This window comes from Borostomias antarcticus, assembly GCF_949987555.1.
Source record: "Borostomias antarcticus genome assembly, chromosome: 7".
Classification (NCBI taxonomy): Eukaryota; Metazoa; Chordata; class Actinopteri; order Stomiiformes; family Stomiidae; genus Borostomias; species Borostomias antarcticus.
Window position 1 is genome coordinate 26,978,341 of NC_140240.1, and position 15,344 is coordinate 26,993,684.

The window sequence follows — 15,344 nt, forward strand, 5'->3', positions numbered from 1 at the left end:
TGTGTATGTATGTATATATATGTGTGTGTGTGTATGCGTGTGTGTGTGTGTGTATTGTTCTTGCTCAGTGAGTGGGCCGTATGACTTCCCCTTTGTACTGCTGCCCCACCTGTCTCTAGTGTCAGACTGGCTCTCGGCCCCTGAGAAAGAGGCCCTGGAGGGGACAGGTGCTGGAAGCTTCCGTCAGAGGCTGTGAGGAGAGGGCAGTCCAGGCTAAAGTGTTGAGTGGGGGGGGATTCTTGGCAGGGAGAGATTTTTTTTGGGGGGGGGGGGGGGGGGGGGGGGTTCAGAGAGAGAGAGAAGGGCTGGACTGAGTTGTGGGGCTATGGGTCTGGTCCTAACAGACTCATAGTCTGTGTGTGTGTGTGTGGCTGCTAGACAGACTACACGCACACGCACACACACACACACACACACACACTCAACTTGGCCCTAGGCGCAGCTGTGGCAACGTGAGATGATGATGAGGGGGTTTGTCAAACAGTGGGATGCACACACACACACACACACACACACACACACACACACACACACACACACACACACGCCCTCCACTCAAGAAGACGATACACTTCAGTGGACAGCCAAAGTGGAACACTGTTGATGTACTGGTCAGGGAGTGCCGTCGAGAGAAGGCGACAGTCATGACTGAGATATGCGGTCAGATGCAGATGGTGTGTGTGTGTGTGTGCGTGCGTGCCTGTGTGCATCTGTCTGTGTACACACAAATGTGTTTTGATATGTGGTCAGATCGTACATGTTCGTGGGTGCACGGGTGTGTCAGCATGCATGTGATTCTGTGTGTATGTGTGTGTGTGTGGGTGAGATTGCGTGCGTGCATGTGTGTATTCCCCTCCCCACTCAGGGAGCACACAAGGACACGCGCATCGGAGTTCAATCTCACTAAGTGCAGACTGGAGTCGAGGAAAATCACTATAACCACTCACTCACAAAGCCGAGGCAGCAGCTGTGGTCACTATTATAGACATTAGGACGCGCGTGTCTGCGCAGACATCCTGAAAATTAGACAAATCATTTCATTAAAACACCACCAGGATGTACTGATGCTGCCAGTAAAAAAAAAAAAAAGGCTCGTGTGTGAAACTGCTAGGAGTTCATCTTGGATTTTACTGCATCTTTCGTTCCCCCACCCGACCTTCAATTAGGCTTCTCTCTCTCTCTCTCTCTCTCTCTCAGCTGTTTGTAATTTATCAAACTACACAAACGCAAAAAAACAAGACCTTTCGTTGTTGCCGACATTTTAAACTCCGCCCACTGCCCGTTTCGCCACAATGGCCGTTCCTCCTCTGCTTTCTCTCTCGTGCGTCGGTCTGGGAGAAGCTCGGGCTGCGTTCCGAATCGCATACTTCTACTTCTTACTACCAGTACCTACTACAGCTGCCCTTAGAAAGTATGTACTTTGCAAGCAGTAGGCATCCAATTGGGACATACTACCTTGTCATAACATTGCGCCTTGAAATTAGCCCACATCCGTCGCTGTCCATAACGCGACATTCGTCTACAGCTGTCAACTCGCGCATGTGACGCACATTACCGCTGCGCAAAGGATTGTGGGTCAGAATAGCCAGAAAAGCCTGCTGGCGTGCATACTGCAAAATACGACCGGATGTAGTAGGTCATCCTGGTATTTTTGCCATACTGCATGTGGCATACTATGTATTGGGACATACTACATTCTGTTTTGGCATACTATATAGTAGGGTAGTAGGCGATTCGGAACGCAGCCTCGGTGAAGCAACGGCGCACGAGAGGGAGCGTCATCATCGTGGTCGCTGGGTCGCTGGCGCAGCGTAGGGCACGACGTGGACCTCCGGCGTGCGGTTGCTTTTATACGACGGCGACGCGCTGTCGTCGGATATCATTTGGAAAAACGCGGGTTTCGTAAGCGTTCGATTCCGCCGAATCGCATCGCGTTTTCTGCCATCCGCAATCCGAAATGCTTCTACTTTGTTTACCTTCGCTATAGGCAACCGTAACGTATCAAAGCGGAGTGATTTACCCGTTGGTATATTCTGGTTACTGGCACGGCTCCGAATGACCAATCACCATGCGCCACCATGAACTAGCTGCTGTGTAATATAAACTTGTTTGTGTCCCGAGTACGATTTTCTCAAGCCAATCGGCGTCCTATGAGGACGGGCTACATCCTTACTACTGGCAGCAGGTTTAACGTTCATCCTGTCACCTGCCAACGATCGTTGAAGGTGCTTGTCCTTTTCCAGGCGGTTTCCCAAATGTTAGGTATCCCAATTAACCATGTGGCGCGTCAGGTTCAATCACACCGCGAGTTGGCGCCGGAGCGTCCGAATGTCTGATGTCATCTCACTCATAGGTGTCTTTCCACACTCCCAGACTGGGACCCGCATCGTTACTGGCGTGAATGGAGCCATTGTGAAACCCGAACCCCCCCCCCCCCAAACGACACCACCGAGTCTCTGAGGACGGATGACTTTCACATGCGGTCGAAAGGAAGAGAGAGAGGGAGAGAGAGAGAAAGAGAGAGAGAGGGAGAGAGAGAAAGAGGGAGAGAGAGAGAGGGCGGGGGAGCAAGTGGTTCAGATTGCCCCAGATAGACAGGCAATATACATCTATTATCTCTATGTACCTGTATGTGTGTGTGTGTGTGTGTGTGTCAATTTCCCATGGGGAGGGTGACGTATATGCAACAATGTGTGTGTATATATGTGTGTGTGTGTGTGTGTGTGTGTATATATGTGCGTGTGTGTGTGTGCGTGCGTGTGCGTACCAGTGTCCGGTCGGGGGGATGAAGTATATGCAGCAGTGTGTGTATATGTGTGTGTGAATATATGTGTGTGTGTGTGTGTGTGTGTGTGTGTGTGTGTGTGTGTGTGTGTGTGTGTGTGTGTGTGTGTGTGCGTACCAGTGTCCGGTCGGGGGGATGAAGTATATGCAGCAGTGCACTCGTGAGTCGGGGATCCTCCTCTTCCTGTTGATGTTGACCTCTTCCTGCAGGTACTGCTCATACTGGTCGTTGATGAACTTCATGATCGGCTGCCAGCTGAAGGGGCACATGGGAGATTGAGTTCTCTGACCGGCGGCGACGCCTTCGCTTTCGGCTCGGCGGGACGGGGCTCAGAGAACCGCACCGACTCACCAGTTCTCGTTGTTGATCTGGTCCCCGAAGCCGGGCGTGTCGATCACCGTGAGTTTCATCCTCACGCCTTTCTCCTCGATGTCTGAGGAGAGGGAAGACGGGTATGAGAGCCAAACACTCGTCCTGCTAGTTGCTACATGCTCCAGTGCACCCGTATGCAAACAGGTCCAACTTTATCGACACGGGCGTATGTGGAAGCAAAACGAAACACGGCAACGCAAAGTGACATCTGATTGTGTCACGCACATGTTGAAATTTGAGTTGAGATTTGTCCCCATGCATCTTGAACAAATGTGTGTTTTTTGTGTATCTGCGTGTGTGGGTGCGTGTGTATATCTGTGTTTGTGTATGTGCACATATGTGTGCGTGTGTATGTGCGTGTGTATGTGTGCGCGTGTGTATGTGTGTGTGTGCACGTCTGCATTCGTGCATGTGTATGTGTGTGTGCATGTGTGTGTGTGTGTGTGTGTATGTTTATTTGTGTGTGTTTACGTGTGTATGTGTATGTTTATTTGTGTGTGAGTGTGTGTGTGTGTGTGTGTAAGTGTGTAAGTGTATGTTTATGTGTGTGTGTGTGTGTGTGTGTGTGTGTGTGTAAGTGTATGTTTTTGTGTGTAAGTGTGTGTGTGTCTCTACCGTGGCTGATGGACTTGATCTCGATGGTCTTGGGGATTCTCTCTTCTGGGTCGGGCCGGACTGACTTGCGGCTGACTTTGGACTTGAACAGGGTGTTGACCAGGGTGGACTTCCCCAGGCCGCTCTGACCTGCACACACCACACAGAGACAGGGGTTAGACATGAGCATGGGCTCACACGCACACACAGCCCTAATATGCGCACACACACACTCACACACACTCACAGAGTGCAAGACAAAAGGACATCTCCTCTGCGCCTACATTCAACCAAGAGGTTCCTTCAGACAAAGGACAATGGTTATGCTGCTGACCCCACAGTGACATCACACACACACACACACACGCCAGGGACTAATTTATTACTGTGCAGCAGCAGCCAGCTGTAGAGGTCAGACCAACCTACTGTGGCGTCTGAAAATGCCATCGGTGGACCACACACATACCACACACACACTCTGCCCTTTCCCAAACAGGGCCAGGCCAGGGTGGGGGGCGGAGCTCCAGGGGGCCCAGGGCGGGGGATTAGGGCGATGCGTCTCTCTGACCCGGCCTCGTTGGGGCTCGTCTACCCGGCGCGCGGATGGTCATTGAGCCGGCGGCCCGCGGGCCCGGGAGAGAGGCGGAGAGACGGTACGGACCCGACTGTCCGTCCGTGGAACTCTGAACAGGTCTGACCGGGACCGCGGGGTGACCAATACGGGACTTTAATCAAAAGAATAACGTGGAAGAAATTTTGATTTGTGTTCTCCTCGGTTTAAACACACAACACCCTCTCTCTCTCTCTCTCACACACACACACACACACACACACACATATATACACCTACTAGTCTATGCTTGAGTGTAATTTCACAAGACAGCCCAGGTTGCATCACATGACGCAGGTTTTAATGTCCGCCGGGGAGGTTAGACAGGCGGCAGCATGCTTCTGTTACTCAAAAAAACAACCCAGATTACGGCGCGTAAACAGAGACGAACAGATTTTACACCGAGATTAAAAAGGTCTGAGATTACAAATAATGTGATGGTCCACTACTAAAGTATAGTCAACTAGATACTCTAAAAAATACTACAAGATAAACAAAGGCAAAGTGTCAAAGTTTCCAGCTTCTTAGCATTTTTTAATCACCGCCTTGACTGTTCCGGAGTTCCCAACACTGTGATATTTCATCCAGCTCTGTATACACACAACACACACGTCCCACGATCCCACAGTGCTCACACACACACACACACACACACACACACACACACACACACACACACACACACACACACACACACACACACACGTGAATGTAAACAGACAAGGATTCTACCACCGTGTCACTACCACATAATACACAGATCCTGTGCAGTGATATCTAATGTGAGGAGGCTCGGCAGAGCACAGGCAGGCTGCCAGGCTGGGATCACTTCTTAGTGTGTGGCGAAATGCTAACTGATCCGCATATCCTGTTCTAGCCTGGGGCCCTCTTGGGACACATATCAAACACACACACACACACACACAAATAAACGAAAAGTTCTTAGGTCGTCCGTATAAGGGTATCCCTGTTAAATGCCACAGAGTACACGTGTCTGTGTGTGTGTGTGTGTGTGTGGTTGAGAGGGCACAGACTCGGCGGCGATGACCTCTTTCTATACCGAGTGCGTGCTAGGGGCGGGTCAGGGTGATGGGCGTCGCTATTCGACCGTCTCTCTCTCTCTCTCTCTCTGTCTGTCTGTGGAGGGAGGGGGGGGGGGGGGGCGTGTCGGCGTGCCAGCCTCAGCGCCCGACCCGCTGGGTATAGGTCGGTCAGATCCTCGCCGTCGCCGTCGAGGAGGCGAACAGGCGCGCGCTGAAGGACCTTTGATGTGTGTGTGTGTGTTCCTGAGAGCGCAGGTTTCACAGAAAGAGACCGAGAGAGAGAGAGAGCGCGTTCTTGCACGTACACCTGCGCCCTTTTGTGTACGTCAAGCGTGTGCATGTCGCCCGTCAGGAAGAGTGTGTGTGTGAGTGAGTGAGTGAGTGAGTGTGTGTGTGTGTGTGTGTGAGGGAGTGTGTGCGAGTGTGTGTTCCGGTGGTGCTCACCCACGACCATGATGTTGAGCTCAAAGCCCTGCTTCATGGCCTTCCGCCGCATCTGCTCCAAGATGGCGTCGATGCCCACGTAGCCGAAGTCATGCTTGTCCCCCTTGCCCTGCGGGGCGGGGTGCGCCGGGTGGAGGTGGGGCGACTTGGTCGACTCGGACATGTTGCTGTGGCTCGGATTAACCTCTGACCCTGGTGGTGTCATGGGGGGGGAGAGAGAGAGGGGGAGAGAAAGAGAGAGAGAGTCAGTATTCGGAAATGGCTGCTATACTCTGAAGCCTCAACGTGTTTAAGTTAGTAACAGACTTCAGCCCAAACTCTCGCAGCTGCGGAAGGTACAACCGTGATGGCTGTGGCTAGAGAGACAGAGCTTCCAGTAATTCCAGTCAGTCAAGGTCGCAGCTGAGATAAAGTGAGAATCCGGCATTGGTACAAGAGCAAGGTGGTTTGTGAAACTTCGGTGTTTCCTTTGTGAAACTCAACCAGACAGCACTTAACGAACGCCTGTCTTCCACAGAAGACCACATGAAGAGCCTGACTTCTATAGAAGCCCTGGATGAGTCTATAGCCCCGGGGATCAGACGCACACCCCCCCGCGTTAAATCGTTAAAACAGACACCCCCCCCCCCCTTAGAACCCACCTTCAGTGAATGATACCGGTTCCCTCTGGCTGAAAACTTGAGCAGACATACCTACAACTCACCGAAACGACCTGATAAATCACACACAGGAAAAGTCTACACGTCCGTTCCCTGGTGTGGCGTAAATCTCGACCTACTACCCGACTTCCCTCGCCGTAGCCGTCCGAGACCGTTAGCGCTGACCGAGGCGCTTTCGCTCACAATGACTCCGAACGCAAAGGTGGGAGGCTGGTTCCGAGAGTTGCAAATCGCAGATCGCGTCTTACCTCAGCAGAGAGAGAAGACCTGGAGGCGGGCAGAGAACAGCGGAGGGAACGTCAAAACGGCCGAAGCCCGTGAGCGAAGGGAGTGTTCTGTGCGAGGCTTACTGCCAGAAGGCAACGCTGTCTAGCTGCCAAGGCCCCCGGACGAGCCAACTGAAGACGAGACAGGCTTGCTGCTCAAGTGTCTGTCGGTGCGCGTAAACACACACGCCCACGCACAGGCGGAGGCACACGACGCACACTCACAAAACACGGGATATTGGGATGCTACGCACGCAGACTCACACACCGTCGCCCACACACCGAGGGGGGGGGGACGAGGTAGAGCGGGTTTTCCCCTCTTCTGACAGTTGCGGTGTCTTCTGCAATGGGTGCGCAGACGAGACGCAGACACTCCAACCGCAGGCACCGTCTGCGACACCTCGGACAGCCTTCAGACGCAGATACGTACCGAGAGGCCTTTGCAAACAAGTATGAACACATATACCCCATCGGTTAACGCAAGGAATTTGATTCTGGCGTCAAAAAAGCTTCATACCGGGGTAAATGTTTAGGTTAGGTTTGTTTTTGGAGAGAAACGGACGTGTGCATCTCATTTCTACGCGTCTTCTGACATGTCTCGCCTGGACGGGAGGTTGTCGTGCCGCAAACCCGCCCTGTGGCTGCGAGAGCTCGCCTGTTGATCTGATGAATACCGATGAAGGAAACCCTCAAGCTGAAACTTTCACTCTGGTGAATTTCCTGTTCCTCACAGTTCTGCCTCTCTCACACTCGCGTGCACGCACACACGCGCGCACACACACCAGGCTGTAAAATGAGTTGTGTTTACAATTATGCATTTCCTCTCTTTTTTACGGAAGAGCATTAGGGCCAACAGCGGTTATAGTTAGAAGGTAGAAGTTATTTCTGACTTCTCAGAAATTCTGAGTTTTTTTCTCAGACATTCTGACTTTAATCTCAGCAATTCTGACTTTAATCTCAGAAGTTATTTCTGATTTTTTTCTCTGAAATTCTGACTTTAAAGTCAGAAATTCTGACTTAAAATCAGAAGCTTAAAAAAAAAAACTCAGTTGTTGGCCCTAATGCTCTTTCATAACATGACTACGAAGAACAGACTAACCATAAGAAAAGGCCCTCCTCTCATTCCCTGTGAGTTTGTCCTGGGAAAAGTGCTCAGGCTAATAACCACATACTGTAAGTTTGACTGTGGGAGTTATAAATCCAGGCCCCAAGCGGGATCTTCAGTAGCTGCCCCACACACAGCTACCTCAAAATGAAGTCTCCCAGGGGCACCCCGGTGGCTCATTGGTACCACATGAAGGCTAATCCTTCTCACAGCGGCCCGGGTTCGAATCCGGCCTGGGCCCTGTGCTGCATGTCCCCTCACTCTCTCTCCCACCTTTCCTGTCAGTCTGTCCTATATAATAATAAAGCAGAAATGCCAAAAAATATCTTAAAAAAAGAAAGAAAAGACGACTAACTGAACGAATGTGAATATATTTCAACCCAGCAGAGAACGAAGAGGTGGAACCACACCTTCCGTAGCCTGTGTGTCTCGTGTGTGTGTCTGTGATTGATGGAGGCTGAACGAGCCACACAGCGGCTTGGCGAGACCCTCGAGAGAACATCCGCGGAAAACCCACTCCTCCTCGCCGTCAGCGAACATCACAGGCGAGAGTATTGGGTTTTGTTTTCGTGTTCCCTCGACCGGCAAAGCCCCTCTTTAATGCTCAGACGTTTAGCCTGGCATTGAAACGCTGACGTTAAACAGGCCAACGTGAAATCGCCGGCCTCTGTTCTACGCGAACCGCATTAGTCGCGCTGTACGCTTCAGCAGATCTCTTGCCGTGTTATCCTTGAGAGACTCCCTGATAGACTGCAGTACTGAACACTGTGTGTGTGTGTGTGTGTGTGTGTGTGTGTGTGTGTGTGTGTGTGTGTGTGTGTGTGTGTGTGTGTGCATGCATTTATCAGAGAGAAATATTGAGTTACTGAGGTGGGCAATCTGGACAGAATCTTCTGGAAGGGCAGGATATGAGTGGATACTAATGACATATGAGGGGTCTGTAGCCATCCTGCCTTTGGGCACCGCAACTACGCCAGCTCCATGCCATCTGCTGGATTATGTTCTCTAAGAAAAGACACATGCATGCACGCACACACACACACAGTATGCACCACATATATGCACACACACACTGTTGCATATACTTCATCCCCCCCCATGGGACACTGACGCACACACACACATACTGTATGCACACATCTAAACACACACACAGAAAGAAATGTGAGTGTGCAGATGGCCTGGCCCAGCCTCTGCCTGCCGTCTGCATTTTATGAACAGCACAAGTTTTTCAACCGGCACCGATAACGACGGACACTTCAGTCTCCCAGTGAGGCGCGGCCGATCCCTCAGAGGGCGATTTCACAGCCTCTTGGCCCTCTGGGAACTAAGTAAGATGCACAACTTTGGCATTTGAAGCCCTGATAGAAAACGGACATCAAAGCTATGACCCCACTTCATGAGTCAGAGCTTCAGTCGGCCGTTAACGTTACAAATTCTCCTGAGAAAGCGCTGACGACCTATGACCTTTCCCCACCGCGTCTTAACGCGCATCTCTGGACGACTCGGCGGATGCGAAGTTTCAGCGATGGAAATTAGTAGCGACTGACCCAGCTGTTCCCAGAGAGCGGAGTTTTTCTGCGAGCCAGGCTCCATTTAGGTATGGGGCCCTCCACCGCCGCCGCAAACACAGTTTCGCGAGGCCAGGGAGCGCCGTGGCCGAGCCAAGTGGCAGTTGGAACGCTACAAGGTTTTCAGCCGCAGAGAGAACCTGACTGTGGCGGTCTAGCTGCGCAGCCTGTGCAACACAGGTGCCTCACTGACCCTCAAACGAACCCCTCGTCGGACACCCAAAGCCCCCTCCCCCCAAAAATTACTCTGCTGCTTCTCTTACGTTACAACCACACAATCTCAGCATAAAAAAAACAGCGTTGATAAAACGGATACAGCCTGAGGCTCATATCGAGTCGATACAACCAACGTTTCTGTCTCTGCGTGAGGATTTGCATCAACGGAGCCTGCGGCACTGCAGGGTTGCTGGGGCTGGGTCACGGTCGCTGGCATAAGCTGTGTTCGAAATCGCTCCCTATTCACTATATAGTGCATTATATAGGGCGTCAGCCATTTTGTTTGTAGTGTCCGAATTCTCCACGGAATTTTCGTTCCCTATATAGTCCACTATTTATTACCCACAATTCACCTTGATTTCCAGGAAACAGCGCATGTACCCTACATTTTCTCCATTCCCTAGGTAGTTCACTACATGGTGAACCCTATATAGGGAATAGGGAGTGAGGGAACGAGGGAGCGATTCCGAACACAGCTATAGTGTCAGCCTGTGTCGTGTGTAGAGGTGCGAACACCAAACCGCTTCACTGCCAAGCAGAAAGGAATGCGGCTTCTTCTGAGACATTTGACAGAGAAAGAGCACGGCCTCCCTAGCAGAGCGGTAGTGTAACCTATATCAACCAAAGAAAAGGAGCAGGTATGAGGTTGTTTCGTAGGCTTGGTGGTAGACTTTTGGTTTCCTGTTTGTCACTGGTGTCCTAACGGAAGACAGACAAGAGAACACACACACATCTACAGGATGCTTGCGATGACTGTGACAGTTAACAAGCTCACTGGTGTAAACGGTCGAAACCCAGGAAGAGGCCTTCTCAATCCGTTGCAGATGTGTGCGGACGCAGATGTGCGTGCGCGCTAATTGGACGAGAGGTGGTCGTTCGCGAGCCTCTGTGCTGAGGTTTGCCATTCCCTCGTACAAGACGCGCTCGTTCTTGCAAGCTGAAGTTTAAGTTCGTTGTAGCTCCCTAAGAAGGTCTCCTGTCCAGTCATTCACTTAGCCACGCCCTCCTCTGGTCAGACGTCTAATGCGACCGTGGTGTACAACAAGATATACCTGGCTGTATTTGAAAGGTAACAATGTGACATTCATCTATGTGTCAGCTGACGGACAGGTTGTTGGAGGTAAATACCTGTCAATACTTTAAGACTCTACCTACCTACCTACCTACCATCCATCCATCCATCCATCCATCCATCCATCCATCCATCCACCCACCCATCCACCCATCCATCCACCCACCCACCCACCCATCCATCCATCCATCAACCCATTCACCCATCCATCCATCCATCCACCCATCCATCCATCCATCCATCCATCCATCCATCCATCCATCTCTCCATCCATCCACCTCTCCACCCACCCACCCACCCATCCATCCATCCATCCATCCATCCACCCACCCACTCATCCATCCATCCATCCATCCATCCTGGTCCCAACGGTACACGGTCTCCAGCGTCTCCTCCCACATCCCGGCCGGACGCGCCGTCGCCCGCAGTGCACTCTGGGGAATCTCTATCCTCCATCTACATCCGCCTCTAACCAGACGCCGCAACGTCTCTCTGCCATTCATGAAATCCCATTAGGACATATCCTGACCCGAGTACGATATCCAGCGGAGGAAAGCTGTCGTGCTTTCTTTGAGGGGAGACAAGGTCGACTTTTATTTGAGGAGTAACCGGCACTTCGGTCCGTTCCAGTTCAATATACGCCGCGTTATTGGAATTTGGCGAACCTTATTCGAAGTGCATTATAAAAATCACAGGAAACTTCCGAACCTCTCAACCACAATCTCAATTTAGCTGCTTTTCTGTTTGGAGTTTTATGACAAGTGGGCTTTTTTGTTTGCTTCTCTGAGGCGAGTCCATATTATTCTGAATTTCTGACAATACCAGGAATCCAACCTCGTTTGACAATACCAGAACGCCGGAGGACACCACAGAAAAGGAATGAGAACATGGAGGAGAGACCGTGACAGTGATTCATTCTACCAACATGTAATTAGGCCTGATGGTCCACCATGTTTGAATTGTGTGGTCGATGGATCTCGTCCATTAGGACTGGGGAGTGGGAGGGAGGGAGGGAGGGAGGGAGGGAGGGAGGGAGGGAGGGAGGGAGGGAAAGAAAGATGGATAGAGATGGAGAGGGAGAGAGAGAGAGGGAGGAAGAGAGACAGAGAGAGATGGAGAGAAAGAGAGATGGTGAGAGAGAGAGACGGAGAGATTGAGAGAGAGAGAGAAAAATCTGGTTTTAGTATCCCCTTCTCTTTGGAAGACGGGGAACCTTGGTATCGCTCCAGTCCATGACTCACACATGTTGTGAAGATCTAAGCAGCGTGGACACAGAAGACACTAGCCATGTTTCCATCCACTTGTCAATCGAATTGTGTGAGGATCGCTAAAAATATGAATGCGAATAAAGCCGGTGAACGTGCGTTTCCATCTAGAGCTTTAAATCGGATAAAGCATTTATCACAAAAGACTTTTATCGAACAAGAGAAAATCCGATGAGATCGACAGTACAAACTTTTTGTCGATTTTCATGATTTTTAATCTAATTTTGCTGTTTCCATACGGCATTTTTAATTCAATATAACTTAATTCGCATAAAATGTGTGGATGGAAACATGGCTACTGTCCTCTACAGAAGAGCCTTCAGCACCAGTACGTATGGAGGCGAGGGTGAATCAGAGGCACGGACCATAGAGCTCAGACAGAAGTGAGCTTGAAGATGGGGCCGGATGAGGAGGAAGAGGCCTCGCACATGCTCAGTCTGGTCACACACCATTACTGACCGAAAACGCCGTCTGCCTCTCTTAAAGGCACGGCTCCCATGAGGCCATCCAGCTGTGGACTCCCTCTCTCCCTCCCCCTCTCCCTCCCCCTCTCCCTCCCTCTCTCCAGGAGATGCCATTTCCGATGCTTTGGCCGCTGTCTCGGAGGAAGAAGTGATCGTTAAATCTTATGCCGGCCGCTGCCTCCAGGAGATATATGGAGGGTCGAGTTACAGCCGGACTGAGTGGAGCGGAGAGAGAGAGAGGGAGGGAGATGACAGACAGGCATGAGGGCACCAGATTATACCTGGACACAGTTCAAACATGACACAGCAAATCACTGTGTTAACACACACACAATGCACACACACACACTGCACGGGCACCTACTGAACCCACATCTCTACAGTATCCACTTCCTACTCTATCTTCCAATAACAAAACTCGACTGGCCCTGACGGCGCTGCTGCGTGGCTGACCCCGCGCTGCGTGACGGAGGCGACCTGAGGGCATGTTTACTACAGGACGGGATCACGGGACCAGCGGGGGTGACCGGAGGCGGGGCCGGGAGGATATGGCGGGACAGAGCCAGCGCCTGGGAGGAAATCCCACTCACTCAACCTCCCATCCGTCCGTCCGTCCGTCCACCCGGCCTTTGAACCCGGAGGAACTCGCTGATTAAAGAGGCAGACACACACACGCCCCTTTATCGCAATAACAACAGTCCATGTGATATGGCAAAACGTAGTGATGGGTAGGGCTGACAAGTACACACACACACACACACAATGGCGCTTCAGATGAAGGTGGTGGAGAATGCTACCGGCCCGCTTCGTCTTTCACTCAATGGAATTCGCCCCCCCAACCCCCACCCTCCCGGGGGAACTTGACCCCTGCCCCGCCGCGGCACAAAACAGATGGCGAGGGCCGGTGTTAAAGTACAGCTTTCCACACGGAAACTTCTGGAAGGCCCAGAAGGATGGACGAGCTGCCCCTCCCGCTCGCCCCAGAGACGATGACAGAGTGGGGAGGAAGAGAGAGAGAGAGAGAGAGAGGGAGGGAGAGAGAGAGAGAGAGAGAGGGAGAGAGATGGAGAGCAAGAGAGAGACTCGGGGATGAGCCTACAACCTGGACAGTGACAGGATGAGAGGAATGGCAGAGAGACTGAGAAAGATGGAGGGAGGGGGAGGGAAGTGAGATGTCAGATAAGATAAAAGAGAAGACGAAGGCCTTTAACTACTGCGGAACTATTGTTGTGGTGACGAGTGAGGCGTTCTCTCTGTGAGAACCAGTCGATTCCTACAGCCACAAAAAGCATTCGGTGACAAAAAAGAGGAAGAAAGTTGGAGGAACTGGCTACAACGGCAGCGCTATCGGGAACCGGCGTCGGTTAAATGACGCCTGCAGGACTGTTAATCTCCCAACCACCAAATGTGAAGTGGGCAGGCCCGGGGCTGTTGACAACACTGCATGACGCCCCGCCAAACACCACAGTTCATCGTCGCAACCAATTATTTAGTGTTCGGAATTGGAGCCGAGGCAGCATAGTGGTAGCCTACGTCTTGATTTTGTCCCGTACGCCTAAATTAGCTGCACATAAAAATGTGTCTCCAGTTAAGACTGCATTTAGTTCCCGCCCTCTTAATTCGACACATTTCACCGTTTGAAAATGAGTTATTATAATCGCTCGGATGAAGAAAACCAGCTGCTGGAGTCGGTCTGAATATTTCTCCCGACGCTAATCTGACGGTTTTAAAATGAAAAGGGCTCGCATATGTCTGGGAAGCAATCAAGCTGTTGCTCACATCTCTGTGTGTGTTTTGTGTCAGAACAGAATGATCTCAAGAATGAGTTCCACACTACGTGAGCGAGATCACGCAGCGGGGTTCAAACGCCGCCCTGTCCTGGGGCCTCATTTATCACGTGGACACACCCTTTTTCATTTACACCTGATTTTTGAACTTGCTTTTCTCCGCAAATAACGTGATGTATCATGACAAAACTCAATGGGAAATATTGTGATATATATACACAAGAGTGTATCCACAATGATAAATGAAGCCTCTGGAGTGAAGAGTAGAGCAGTGGACCTGCATGGTCAGAGGAGACCGTCTACAAAACACAGGTCAGTGACCCTTAAAATTATGTTGTTTTGAGTCTCCAATTAGAGTGAACCTAAACAGGAAACTGTCTTATAAATTAGCACACAAATAACTTCCTTAACTTCTCTCTGGTTGCTGTCAGTCAATGACATCTTTCATGCACCGACAGTATTTATCTCAGGCTACTATCCACAAAGAACTATAATTCTCTAAGATATCAAAATAATGATTTGCAAATGGCAGCACAAATGGAGTCTTAACGCCAGTATGGGTTGTTTATGCATTCCAACCCCAAAACCAAAGCCCTCTTTTCTCCCTCACCACCATGTTAAAAACCTTGTGATGGATGACCCATGATGCCTAGCGGCCACGGTCTGCATTGCTGACATGACGCCGTACACAAACTGCCACAGGCGCATGCTGTGCACGGCATCAACAACAGTCGTGGAACAGGAAGTGACACGGCTGCAGTCCCTTCACATACATAGACAGTACTGTAAATAGACTCCCTGTGTGTGGCTGCCATCTTGAAGCACAGACCACACTACTGAGGAAGAGCTTGGTGCATATTAAGCGGATTCGCCCCCAGGGTAGTCACCTGTGCAGGTTGGGTCGTAGTTCTCGTCTGTCAGCCCAAAGCACGACTCTGTATGCGTAGTCGTCGGCTGCTCGGCCGTTCTCGGGAGCCAGTCAACCACTCCCCAGTGGGCTCTTCTCTCTATTGAGGTGTTGGTTTATAGTGGCTTCAGTTGCTAATTAGCCTCTCATTATCTTGAATGTAAACAACAATGGCTGACTGCCT

At 51.0% G+C, this 15,344-nt stretch overlaps 1 protein-coding gene across 4 annotated transcripts in view; it reads right to left on the bottom strand.

Annotated features, from left to right (window-relative positions):
- The window catches only part of septin9b (septin 9b), a gene marked incomplete at its 5' end in the record, with an annotated part of 46,681 nt that overhangs the window by 10,318 nt on the left and 21,019 nt on the right, over positions 1-15,344 (bottom strand). For 3 of the 4 annotated variants that reach the window (XM_084441504.1, XM_084441507.1, XM_084441505.1), the window contains 4 exons: positions 2,903-3,040; positions 3,137-3,218; positions 3,773-3,901; positions 5,849-6,040. In XM_084441504.1, the coding sequence (XP_084297630.1) occupies positions 2,903-3,040; positions 3,137-3,218; positions 3,773-3,901; positions 5,849-6,040 (541 nt within the window). Of the gene's footprint in view, positions 1-2,902; positions 3,041-3,136; positions 3,219-3,772; positions 3,902-5,848; positions 6,041-6,755; positions 6,812-15,344 lie in introns of those variants that run through there. The other variant, XM_084441506.1, reaches the window with a different exon arrangement.